Raw genomic sequence first — 13,591 nt, forward strand, 5'->3', positions numbered from 1 at the left:
AGACTTAAAATCAGCATACTATAGTAACACAGCCACATCAATGTTCAGAGTAGCTCAATTCACAATAGCTAAACTGTGGAAGCAACCTAGATACCCTTCAGTAGATGAATGGATAAAGAAACTGTGGTATATTTACACAATGGAATATTATTCAGCATTAAAAGAGAATAAAATTATGGCATTTGTAGGTAAATGCATAGAGTTGGAGAATATCATGCTAAGTGAAGTTAGCCAATCACAAAAAACCAAAGGCCGAATGTTATCTCTGATACGTGGATCCTGATCCATAATGGGGGTATGCATGGGAAAAATGGAACTTTGATTGGTCAAAGGGGAGGGAGGGTGGGGAGGGGGTATGGGGGCAGGAAAGATGGTGGAAGGAGATGACAACATTACCCTAGGTACATGTATGACTACACATACAGTGCGATGATACATCGTTACAATCAGAGAAATGAAGAGTTGTGCTGCAATTGTGTACGATGAATCAAAATGCATTCTGTTGTCATATACACTTAATTAAAAAATGAACCCCAGATTTAAGTATTTGGTAAAGAGAGAAGGGAAGAGGGAGAACACAACCTTTCTTATTCCCTTGTTGACCCCTTTGTCCCCTGAGACCAGAGAAGGTGGGAGGGATAGAGTGGGGTTATCATTCAGCTATCCACTGTCAGAGGCTGCGAAGTACAAAAGCAGCCTCCCGCCCTCTCCGTCCTCCCTCTTCACTGATGGAGCCTAGAAAATGACGCTGGCTCACATCAGCTCGGGAGAAGGGGGAGGAGGATGTTTGCAGACTCCGGGAAGAAGACAGGATTCTTCTCTTTATACCAGGAGAAGAAATAAGCACAACTCATTATTTGATCAGTACATTAAATGCCATTGGTACAGAGTGTATGTTCTGGTATCTGATGCTTGTTAAAAATGAAGTTCAGGAATGCGCTCCTTGATGATGTAATTTGGGGATAGAGTTTTCAGACGGGGCTTCCAGAGAATTCCCCCCAAGCCACAGCATGATGGGTGGCTATGAAATTTGGACCACTTGGGAACAAACAATTTCATTGCCTGCTTTCAGTGCCTGGTATTTTATTATACACAAGGCCTTGTGCCATTAAACAGGCTTCAGAACTACCACCTCAACCAGGTCACATCCATTCCTTCCTCTAGGACTCTGTGTGGCTCCAGTCTCAGAAAAGTCAGCTGTGAGCAGCTTTGCTTCCAGCTCCTGTCCACGGCATCTGAGGACGGGCTGCCTTGTGCCAGTGGAACGATCCGTCTCCCCCAGTTTAGGACTTGCAGGATGGGTGAGTGGGAGGGGCTGATACTGCAGTCACCTGCCACTTAGCCTGATCTATCCACACTGTTAATAGCACTGAGATCATAAACATTGCTTTCTACCCTGAGAGATGCTGCATCTGGAATGGCCACACCCCAGGTGCCGGGCAAATGGGCAAGACTCAGAGACACGGACCATATGAAGGTCAGTTATCAGGGCGTGTCAACACGGGTTCTGAAATAACAGTAGGGATGTGAAGAAGCTAGACCTAATTGAAAATGCAAAGAGCTTGACACTGACTCTCACAGAATCTCCATGACCCAGAGGAAGGTACTGCAATGACCCCACTTTAGAATAAAGCAACCAAGGATACACATGGCTGAGTAAGGGAAGAACAGGGATTTGTTTTCTTCTTGGGGTACTTCTTTGGGGTGGTTGTGATTTGGGGTCTGGATCCCCTACTTGACTATGATCTCCACAAAGGCTGCATCTATGAATTGGAGCTATGGTACCTGACAAAGCTCCTCGAGGAGGTGCTGATAAATAGGTATTAGTGGATGAAAGAATGAATGACAGATGGTAGGGTGCTGCCCAGCACGCACAAGGCCCTTGGTTCAACCCCCAGCACCCCCCACCCTTGCACACACACACAGAATGAATGAAACTGGACAATGCAGGGTAGAGCTTAGAACATTGTCCCTGCAGTTAGTTAGCCAACCTTTCAACAGTCTGCATCTGAGCAGGACCTGTCCTAGGGAAACAGCATGTGTTGGAGCTGACCTATGTTGGCTCACAACTGTGGATTGTTAATTTTTCAGGAATTTTGCAAGCTGGTTGTCAAATAGCCATTAAAAAGATTAAGTTACAATTAAATAAGTTATATCTTTAGGAAGGTAATAAAACCCAACATCTCCTAATTATCAGTCTACATTTTGCTGGTATCTCTGGTCTTGAAGTTATTTATGTCTCTTGTAGGGGTCGCCAACTTTCCCTGTAAAATGGCCAGGTGGTAAGAACTGTAGGCTTTGCGGTCCAGGGGCTGAGTCTGGCCCTTTGTGGTTTGCTGACCCCTGGTCTATTGTATGTTCTAGAGTGGGGTCCATCTCTTCCCAACTCCAAGCTCAGCCATGTATGGTGGGAATATTTGCACCAGAGAAATGGACACAGCATAAATTAGGGCTTCTCTTTTTTTCAGCAAGCTGTTAAACATTTACCAGCACACCACTGGATATGACCGTGAGCAACCCTGGGGTGAACTCTGCTTGCCTGGTGGGTACCGTGGATTGGGGTTCTGCCCCATTTCATGGTGGATGGGGCAAGAAAAGAGCTGGGTAAAGGAGGACAGGGATCGCCACTTGAGACAAGCCTGAGGAGGAGAACACAGTCTGTAGGTGTGGCTGCCGAAGGAGGGGCCCAGCCTGGCTCTCCTGGGCTGGCTACCAGCTCCTCTGCTTTCCTTTCCCACAGGGACTTTGCCACCTCACCAAATTCCTTAACAGAAAGGGAAGGGTGCATGAATTCTGTGCCTTCCTGTGGCTCTGTAAACCTCCCAAGTTGACAGGGAACTTAGGGGGGGCCTGGACAATTCTTGGGAGGGTCAGGACATCAGTGGACTCATGTGGCACTGAGAACAACTTAGATGCATGACCCATTCATGGAAGCTTGATGGGCTGGGAAGCTCCTGGGATTCTGATAGAGTCTGATGGCTGGACTCAGATTCATTTTTAGGTCAGTAACTGGGGACAGGTGGAGGCAGTAAGCAGGGAGGCGATGACTTGAGTTCCAGTCTGAGAGACTGGGGATGATCACAGACTGAGTGCCAATGCCCTCTCGTCTCTGTGAACTAGTCCTGTGACTGGCACTTTCCTGAGCTCCATGGGAAGTGTGACCTTGACGAACAATCAGTGTCTTACTTATGGAGCCCTGACCACCTGCAGGTTCTGAGCTGGCACTGCCATTGACCAGGAGCTTTTCTTCTTGCAATATCTTGGAGGCTCCATTTCACCTATTTTAAACTAAAGACAAGAAATATGATTTAAAGATGACATGATTGAACTGGATCCTTTCTTCCTAAATGCCTGCTCAGGAAACCATTACAAAGGAAGACATCTGCATTGTCTTCCGAAATTGGTACGGAGTAGGAAAAATGTGGAATTTGGGGTCAAATGGAGTCTCAGGCTCAAACCTTGGCTGGGTCTCCATTGTTAGCTGATCCTTTCTGGGCCTCAAATTTTCATTCTTGACATGGGGGTCATAATAATCCCCACCTCCTGGGCTGGTTGGGAGAAATGGGAGCATACAGAGCTTCTAGCATAGTACCTGGCATGTGGGTGGTGGACATCATTGTCATATTCCTGCTTAGTGCTTACTTATTTATTAACTGCTATATCTAAGTGGCATTGAGGAGGTCAGGGATGTCCTGGAAGCAACTGGGGATCCTATGCATCCTGCTTAATCTCCTCTTCTGCTGGAATTTGGGTAGAGGAAGTTCCATAGATGTCCCCCTAAAGTGGACGTCAGCTGTTCTGCTTGCCACCAGACACCCCCATTTGGTGACTTTGAGCTGGCCTCATCACCTCCCTTCTGGTTACCCATGACAGCCTTGTCACTGGCCTTCCCCACCTCCAGACTACTCCTGGGAAACCCTCAACAGCATCAAACCACAGCCATTAACCTTTGAAAATGCTATGTACAAGTCACTCCCCTGCATGGTCTGTGTGTCCCCTCTCCACCGTGCAGGTCCCTGGGCCTGCATTTCAGGGCCTGCCTGTGACCTCCCTTGGGTCACTTGTTCAGGGCGATGAGTGAGTCTCCTCAACAGGCCAAGCATCCTGCCAACTCTTTGCCTTTTTGTGGTCATTCCCTTTCTCTGGAGCTCCTGTCCTCTTTACCTGACTCCTAAAGATCTCTGGGAATACGGATATGTACACCCTGATGCCACCTTCACCCCTGGCTGGGCTAGGTGTCCCCTCTCTGTCCTTGTAGCGTGATCACACTTGTGGCCATTGTTTTTACATTGTCTTGGACACTGAACTCCATGCTTTGTGGTTAAGTCATGGGTTCTGGAGCCAAAGAAACCTGGGTCCAATCTAACTACCCCAATGGGGGAGGGCAAATCATCTAAGTTCTCTGTATTCTCATCTGCAAGAGGGGATGACGACAGCACCTATATTGCTGTGAGAGAATATAACATGGGCAAGCAAAATCCTTAGCATAGAAGAGGTCGTGGTCGACTGCAGTGCAATTATCATAGTAATTGCTGTTAACACACTGGTGCCTGGCCTGCAACCGGCGCACAGAAGGAGGGCAATAAAGGTTTGAAGGAATGGCCTAACCCCTTAACAGATTGGGGGTTTCTTGGCACCAACCATTCCCCACACCCACATCCATATCAGAAGCTGGGGTCTGGTGCTTGACCCTTCTTGCTCGCTGGTTTTCTCAAGAATGCTAAAGTTCATGGATTGAAAGAAATGCCAGCAAATTGTGGGAAGATGATGAATTTCTAATGGTGTAAGCTAAGTGCTTTTCCTGGGGCCAAGACAGCTTTGCCCAACTGCTGGGCAGGCTGGACATGAGTCTAAGTTGGCAAGGAAGCAGGCTGAGGCCTGCCTTCTGCCACCTAATCCTACCTGGCTGGCTGTTCTTGGTAGAGAGGGGTGTGAACATCTTCACCTCAGGGATGCTGTGGACACTCTGCAACATTCCTGATGCAGTTCAACACATGCGGCACATACTTGTGTGTTCCCTACAAAGGCACCTTTGCTTACCACTGAGGCAAAATCTGAGGTTTTCCATGGTGTTAGCTGTAGGAGCCTGTGGAGGTGAGAAAGGCTGGCTGCAGAGCTGAGCAGTGGCTGGGTGGCCTCAGGTGGGGCTCCACGGTGATGACAGAAAGGGAGTGCTTTTGCTTCCAATCTAGACTTGGGGAAACTGTGGTTCATTCTAAAAAGGCCCTTGGAATATGATTCTCTCCTGGGCTGCTGTGGGACTGGGGATCCAGAGGTGAGGACCAGGTCCCCTCCAGGGGAGGTGGTGGCTGCGGTGGTGGTAGTGGTGGCGGTGAAGAAGCTGGAGCTGCCTGGGTTAGGACAGAGGACAGCTGGCCAGATGACTTTGGGAGGTCCGGGGCAAAAGAAAGGAGGAAGGGTGGGACGTCTGTCCCTTAAAGGTTTGAGGACACCAAGGCCAAGTCCAGCAGACATCAGCCATAGCCCAGGAGGAGGTGAGGCCTGCAGAGTCGGGCAGTCTGAGGCAGGGCAGTGTGGGATCATCTCCGCATAACTCAAGGGACATTTTCGACTGGAAGCAGCTACCTTCTGCCGCCATCTGGCCATGGGGTGGGCAGCCTTGGCTAGGGAGGGCTGTCGAGTGGTCCAGCCTCCACCCCTCCAGCACCTGGCCGCCCCTCGGCCGTCGTGGGAACTCGGTTTCCCTCCGGGGGTCGCGGGGTCGCGGGGCGCGCGCGGGCTGCGCACGGGCCTGGGCACCGGCGGGGGCGCGGCCGGCGCGGGCTCCGCCCCCGTGCGCATTCCGGGCGGGGCGCGGGCCTGCCGGGGCTCGCCCCAGCCCCCTCCCCAGGGCCGCCCTCCCGTCGGGCCGCGCCCGCCTCCCGTCCCCGCCCGGCCGCGGGCTCCGCCTGCGAGAGGCCGAAGCCGCGGCGGCCGCCGCCGTTGCCGCCATTGACGTCAGAGGGGCGGGCACATGACCCCGCGGGGACCAATCGCGCGGGCGCGAGCGCTCCCGCAATCTCCCCGGCAGCCGGCGCGGCCCCCGCCCGCAGGCACTCGCGGACGGACGCGGACACACGCACTGCACAGCGCGCGGCGGCGCGGGCCGAGACACGCCCGCCGCCCGCCCGCCCGCCCGCGGCCCCCGCCCCCGCCGCCGCCCGGCCCGCGCCCGCCGCCCCAGCCGTCCGCGCCGAGCATGCACCCGACGAGCTAGGAGGAAGCCGGCCGCCGCAGGAAGCGCCGCGCGCCGCCGCCGCCGCCCCCGCGCCCGCCCCCCGCGGCGCGCCGCCCCCCGCCCCCCCACCCTCGCGGGCGGTGGGGGGGTGCGGGCCCCGGATCCGGGGGCCCCGCCGCCCAGAGCCAGCGCCGCCCCGCTCCGCGCGCGGCCCCCGCCCCCGCCGGCCATGGATCTGACCAGCAGCGCGGGCGGCGGCGACCCCCGGCAGATCGAGGAGACCAAGCCGCTGCTGGGGGGCGACGTGTCGGCCCCCGAGGGCACGAAGATGGGCGCCGTGCCCTGCCGCCGGGCCCTGCTGCTCTGCAACGGGATGAGGTACAAACTGCTGCAGGAGGGCGACATCCAGGTCTGTGTCATCCGGCACCCGCGGACCTTTCTCAGCAAGATCCTCACCTCGAAATTCCTGAGGCGCTGGGAGCCGCACCACCTAACGCTGGCCGACAACAGCCTGGCGTCCGCCACGGTGAGTCGCCCCGCGCGCGGCTCCCGCGACCGTCCGCGCCGCCCCCGGCAGCCCGCCCCCCCGCCCGGCCCGGGGACCCCGAGGCGGAGGCTCGGCCGCGGCCGGTGCCCGCGACCCGCTCCCGGGCTCCGGCGTTCCTGCCGCCGGGGACGCGGACGGACCCGGGCTGGGCCCCGAGGGTGGTGGAGTTCCCTTTCTGGAGACCCGTGGCCCATCTGGATCCGAGCTGCGGGGGGAAACGAAACGACCCAGAACCTCCAGCGGGGCGGAAAACCCCCGCAACCCAACAAAACCTGAAAGCCCCCAGACCCGAAGGATTCCCAGAAAAGCAGTTCCTTTCTTTGCTTTGCCCGTCCTTTCTTCTTCTCCTGCCCGGGCTGGCAGGCAAACTGGGTGCTTGCTTCCCTCTCGGAAAATCTCCTTCGCACCTTGGGAGGTCGGCGGGGGCGGGGGTCGGGGTCCTGCAACATCGCCCACGGGGTCAAGTTCTGGTGGAGGCTGGCATGGCATTGTCTGTGGACTGTGTGTGCGCGTGTTTTGCCGCTGGAGGACCTATTTTGTTATTGTTATTGTTTTTCACTCTATGGCTGGGGCCGGGTCAGCTTGATGAGATGGAGAGGAGAATCCACAGATCTCCTTTTGAAATCGAATCTGCAAATGGTGGCCTTCTTCCTGGAGAAAGACAGCTGTGGTGGGCTCAGCGGGGGGGAGAGGGGGTGGCGGGTAGGAGCCTGAACAGGATGCTTTGTGTTTTGAAACAAGGACAGTTTCAAATACAAGCTCTGGCTTGGCCTGAGCTTGGCTCAGGGGGTCCCGTCCTCTTGGGAGAGGGGGCCCTGTCTTTCCCAGAATGCACACTCCCCCCAGGGCAGCTGGAATCCTGTTTACTAAGCACAGTGGGAGGGGGCAGAATCCAGCGCCTGCCCACACCTGTGCCAGAAAGCCCAGCCAGGAAACAGGGTGTCGCTTACATGGCATGTCACAAGCGTGTAGCGTGTGTAGACATTTCCCCGGCATCCATGTTCCCTTGGCAGTGTGTCACAGGCCATGACACATGCTCCGAGGAATGGGGAGGGGGGAAAGTTAGCCCAAGAATCCTACTCCTGCTTCTGCCCCCCACCCCAGCCCCCAGAGAGTTGAAACACACATGGACTTTTATTCTGAATTTTGGGTTCAACGGCGCATAGAACACCTATTTTTTCTTCCCTGTGGGCAGCTGGTGCAGTATCTGCAGACTGCTTTCTCAGGCAGGATTGCTGGCTGCCGGGAGGCGGCCTGGTCCTGCTTCCAGGCTGGTACGCGTTCTCAAACCTGCCTCTAGCCACAGGCCTCCGTGTTTGGCTTTTCATTTGGTGGAGGGAGAGCTTCCTCAAATTTGCCAGCGCGCAGGGTTTCAGATTCAGAAGGCTCTGGTGACTCCCTGCTTGGGCTCTGAGGTCTGCCTTGAGAATGTTCACCTGGCTGGTGGGCTTTACTGAGCTTTGTTCTTTTTTTCTGCCACCCCTCAGAATGAAGAGAGGTTGAGGGCAAGAGGAAATAGTTGAGAGGGACAGTGGCCTGCTGTGGAAAGGGCAGGCTGAGCCTGTGCTCCCTGGGAGAAGCCAGGAGTACTGATGGCTCTGCTGCTGGCCTTCCTGGTTTGGGGGAAGCCAGCTCTGGAGGCCAAAAGCCCCCAGCTCACCAAGGTTGCTCAAGAGGCATGTTTGAGAGGGAGAGGAAAGGAAGAGGGATTGAAGCTGCGCCTGTACTCTTAAGCAGCCAGAGGCCCCTTGCCCACCTTGGCCAGGCAAGGTGCTGGCGTCTTTGCCAGCTTGTGCCTTCCCGCAGAACACCTGGGATTTCCAGTATTGGGACTCAGGGTTATCCATGGAGCAAGTTTCATCTTGGCGGACGGAGCCTTGCCCTGGCATTAGGAAATGTGGGAAGAGGAACTAGGAGGAAGAGCCAGTGGGCTGGCACTGTCCCCTCTCCACCGCCTTTCTCCACCAAACGCTGTGGGCGGGGCATCCTGCAGTCTGGCCCTTGCTCCTTGGGGGCTCAAGCGAGGTCCATGGCTCCCCCTGCCCTCAGGGCCTGTGAGTGTGGAGGTGGGGCCCATTGTTCAGGTCCTGGGGGAGGCTGGAACTGGATCCTCTATGGCAGAGGTGGGATTGGAATTGTCACCTGGGACCTTGTCAGGGGCGAGACACCTGCCTGGTTGGTGTCCAGGCTCTCAGGAAGCAAAGGAGCCCCTGTGGGGTTTCCCAAAGGCCTGGGCATTATGTAATCTGTCTGCATTTTATATTGCGGCCAAGCACTCTATTGAGAAATATTAGCCCAAATGAAACAAAGGTGAATCTGAGTGCATTTCACTACAACAAAAACCCTTTGCAGCCCTGTGGCTTTGCAGTGTTCCCTGCCTATCCTTGAGCTGCCGATAGATCAGGTGTGTTTCATACAGGGTCATATCTTCCCAAGAAGTGTATGTGGCTTATTTTTAAGCCCAAATCAAAACCATTTGGAAATTATCCAGTTAATTGTGTGGGCTTCAGGAGCGGACCCAGAGTGATTGATCTGGATTCAAACCAATAAACAAACCAAATACTCTCTTTTGCCCAAACTGTCTGAGGAGTCTGTCTACACGGATCCAGTTACCCGAATCATGAGCAATAAAGACCAGGCTTCCAGGAGACACGTTAGGCTAGGGTGCAAGCTGGTGGGGGCCCCCAGCCCTCCCTGACTGGTGGCTTTAGTGGGACACACCCCTAATCTGGACCTCTCTTGGTTCCCTTCTGGGGATACCTAAAAAGGACTCCGGTGCCGTGGGGCCTGATGCCCCTCCCCTGGCCTGGCTGTAAACTTTGCCCTCTGTGGGTCGGGTCACCGCCTGCCCTGTGCCTGGTCTCCTGGGCTGGTTACTGATTAAATCATTGCAGAGCCAACAGTGTGCCCGACATGTCTTGTGACAGGCGGCCAGGTTTGATGCGCCCTGTGCTTGGAGACTTTGGATCCTGAAGGCTGTAAACAAAGGAGGAAGCTCAGGCTGATGTGGGAGGGGAGGTGGCGGGACCTGGCGACACCCTGATCTGGATGTGGTGCCCTGTTCCCTGGGCATCCAAACTTCAGCCCCCGGGCCCCCTGCTCTTCAGCTGTCACGGGTGTGCTTGTGATCGGCATCCAGGGCTCTGCCTCAGCGTCACTCTCAGCAACACCAGAATCCATTTTGCTGTCCTGGTCCCTGGGCTGGATTTGATCGCCTGCTAGACTGGTTCGGCTGCTGGCAGAGGGCTTCGTCTGGTCTTTGTTTCCTCTGCATCAAGGGAGCCCAAGCAAGCTGCTTACCTTCTATCTCATCTTACTTTTTAAAAATGTGGCACGCAGCATCTCAGAAGGGTGGGTGTAATCCCGACAGTCCTTTACTCACAGGGGTTGGGGCACACGTGGCAGTGGGGCACAAACTGTATTTGAGCTGGTTCTTGAATTCTCACCACTCTGTCGCTGGACTGAGACGTAGGGCATCTTGTCCGCTGTGGCAAGACAAGCCACCGGCATTCCCTCCGTTTCCTTAGTCAGGTGGTCTCAGGGTGGGAGGGGGCGAGGGAGCATCCTCCTAAACCTGGACTTGTTTAGCAGATGCCGACTGAGACCTACTGTGTGTCCTATGTGAGCTAACGGTCCAGATGTTGTGGTTTCTCCTTGAGTATTAAAGTCTCCAGTCCTGGGACCCATCTGAGTGCACACACGCATGTTAATTTTGTTCATTTTTGTCACATACGTCCCGCCTCCGTGTGCCTGTCCTTCCTTCCCTTCTTTGATGTGTTTGGTGTTTTTCATGGTAGTTAGTAATAAACAGTTCTTACAGTTTTTTTTTTTTTGGGTCATAAACTTTCGGAATTCACAAACTTGTTTCCTAGATAACTCATCTGATTGGAGACGGGAATGCCGAGCAGGAGGGGCGCCAACCGCCAACTTTTCTGTCACGGCCACTGCCGTCTGCCTTCCCAGGCTGTCCTAAGGGGTGCACTTTAGGAGGTTGCCCTTTCTGGCTGCGGCGACGTTGTGCCAGTCCAGGTAGTGGGTGCCTCCCGTGAGTGGCCGTGCGAGGAAGGCACGTTGTGGCTTGGTCCTGGCTGCTCCTTGATGCCTTCCTTGGCAGGGGAAGCTGGAGTTTCTGGGGCAGCGTCTGGGGCAAAGCTCAGGGGAAGCCCGGCAGCCAAGTCATCCCCACAGGTGTCCAGGGCACCCCTCCACTGGCAGAGGACAGCGAGCTGCCACCTCTGTGGGCCAGCCAGGACTTCACTCTTCCCAGGGGACCCACTGGGTGTTTGGTAGGAATGGATATTTGAGATGGACTGCTTATGCCTTTGATTGAAGGATTAAATGAGATTAGGGAGGCAGCCTGTGTAGGGTGTCCCTGCCACGGGGCAGAGTGAACTTGGGCTGTGCCCTCATGGTGCGAGGTCCAGGTGCAGAGGTCCCAGCTTCCTGGCTGTGCGACTTTCACGTGTTGCTCTCCTTCACTGGGCCTTGATTCTTCATCTGTGGGCCACGGTCGTGCTTTCTTTAGCGGGTGGCTGTAACTGGAGAACTCAAAATAGCTGGCACATAGTAGGGTGCGACATTCGATCCATATTCCCACTCCTGGTTTCCTACTTTCCCTGAAAGCTTCCTGAGATTCTCTACAAATGGGAGAGATTATTGCTACTAAAGAATGGGGGGGTCTCCACAGAAGATCCTCCTGAGAGGGACGGAAAAGTAGGGGTGTTGGGCAGAGCTGCTGTAAATAAAGGCACCGAGGTTGTTGTAAGCAGTTAAGAAAAATTCTTCAAGGGCACAGGCTAGTTTCTTAAAAAACAACCTGCCCATGGAAGCAGTTGTGTGCATATCCAGTACATTTAAATTGTCTCTGTCCCTAAAACCCCTCCTTGCTATTACCAACGCAGACCCTGTTCTTCATTTTTTGTGTGTCCTGCTGACCTTCCTGAGCATGTACAATTATTGTTCATTGGACACTGTATTTAGAGATCAGCTGATCATTTAGATCAGCTGCTGTCTCCTTTTTTTAAATTTTTTTTATTTTTTTATTTTTTTTTAAAGAGAGAGTGAGAGGAGAGAGAGAGAGAGAGAGAGAGAGAGAGAGAGAGAATTTTTTAATATTTATTTTTTAGTTCTCGGCGGACACAACATCTTTGTTGGTATGTGGTGCTGAGGATCGAACCCGGGCCGCATGCATGCAAGGCGAGCGAGCTACCGCTTGAGCCACATCCCCAGCCCTCCTTTTTTTTTTTTTGTGCTGGAGATTGAACCCAGGGCCTCACTTTACTGACTGAGCTGTGTCCCCAGCCCTTGCTGTTTCCTTTTTGACAGCTGCGTAACTTTCCGGTGTTGAAGCTTGCTGTAGAGTGGGTGTACCATCTCCTGTTGATGAATGTTGACATTAGGCCTAATGTCAAACAAGACACTTTTTTTTTTTTTTCTTTTGGTACTGGGGATTGAACCCTGGGCACTTAACCACTGAGCCACACCCCCAGCCCTTTTTTATATTTTATTTAGAGACAATAGAGACAGGGTCTCACTGAGTTGCGTAGGGCCTCACTAAGTTGCTGAGGCTGGCTTTGAACTTGCGATCTTCCTGCCTCAGCCTCCTGAGCTGCAGGGATTACAGGCATGTGCCACTGTCCCCGGCTGACACTTGCGTTTTTACTTAGTTGACTTTTTCCTGTTTTGACAATTTTAACCTTTGCTTGCTTCTTTGGGAAGGGGGAGCTGGCCCTCCCTCAAACAGAACACAGGTGAACCTGGGACTCTGACAAGGACCCTGAGCTCCACCCTGAGGACAAGGGTCTGAGCTTGTCTACCTGAGAGCCTCTGGTTTGCCCCTGGACTTCCTGCTTTGCCCAGAGTGGAAGTCAGGCTGCTTGGGCCTTGGGAGGGAGGGGGAAGTGAGAGTTTCTCTTCCCCACTCCTGGCCTGGTGAGGAAGCTCTGGCTTGCCAGCGCGCTCAGGGGGGCTGTGCACACTTTGCAGGGGAGCCTTGCTTAGGGCAGGGGGCCCTAAGTCACTGCAGGGTGTGGAGCCGGGTGGGGATGTGGGCGCCTGCAGGAGGCGGTGCCTGCTGTGTGCACTGAGGCAAGAGACTCCCACAAAAAGGTTTCCCATCTTCAGGAGCCTTTCTTCACCCCACCACCAGGAAGCAGTTACCTGTGCTGGGTGTCACTGAGGTAGTGGGAGGAGACAGTGACCCGCAGAGGGTTGTGGGAGGACACAGGTGAGCTTCAGTCCTGTCTCTGTCTGCCCAGATGGTGGCCTTGGGTAGGCCACCCAAACCCTGTCCTTATCTGTAAGGTGAGGATTATAGGGACTTCCTTCCAGCCTTGGTGTCAGGGTTAAGGGGGGTCAGGCTGCAGGTTGCTCGAGCCTTCTCCAGCAGATCAGTGCCATGGAGGACCATGAATGGCTAAGCGAGAGAATACAGCTGGCGACAGGGACCACGGGGAAGGCCAGGCAGGCCCTGCCTGGGCTCTGGGGCCTGCTGCTTTATGCAGAGTTCAGGGAGCAGTGATACCGACCCGGGGAAGAGTATTCCAGGTAGAGGGAGCGGCAGGTGCACTGCCCTGAGGCTGGTCGGGAATTAGAAATCACCTGGAAGCGCTGGGCACACAGTAGGTGCTCTCTAGCTGGTTTCCTTCCCCTAATCTCCAAGAGCTGTGATCTGTTAAAAACTCAGTGTGCCTCGAGATGTGCTGGGCGCTGGGCACAGGGCAGCCCTTTGCCCCCGAGAGTCTCCATCCTCGTGCTTCTGCTGGGTGCTTTTTTCTCTTTTTTTAAAAAAAACCTGGCTCCCTCCCAGGGAATAGTGAAGAGTACCTTTGTAGTGGTGCTTTAAGAGGCTCTTACGTTGCCCAGCC

The 13,591-nt window shown here is 54.4% G+C and overlaps 1 protein-coding gene across 1 annotated transcript in view; it reads left to right on the plus strand.

Annotated features, from left to right (window-relative positions):
- The first annotated feature begins 6,407 nt into the window (after window positions 1–6,407).
- Window positions 6,408–13,591, plus strand: part of Cmip (c-Maf inducing protein) — a 196,808-nt gene continuing 189,624 nt past the window's right edge. Inside the window, exon 1 of the mRNA XM_026393018.2 lies at window positions 6,408–6,704. Within this exon, the coding sequence (XP_026248803.1) occupies window positions 6,408–6,704 (297 nt within the window). The remainder of the gene's footprint in view (window positions 6,705–13,591) is intronic.

Source organism: Urocitellus parryii, chromosome 15 (assembly GCF_045843805.1).
Source record: "Urocitellus parryii isolate mUroPar1 chromosome 15, mUroPar1.hap1, whole genome shotgun sequence".
Classification (NCBI taxonomy): domain Eukaryota; kingdom Metazoa; phylum Chordata; class Mammalia; order Rodentia; family Sciuridae; genus Urocitellus; species Urocitellus parryii.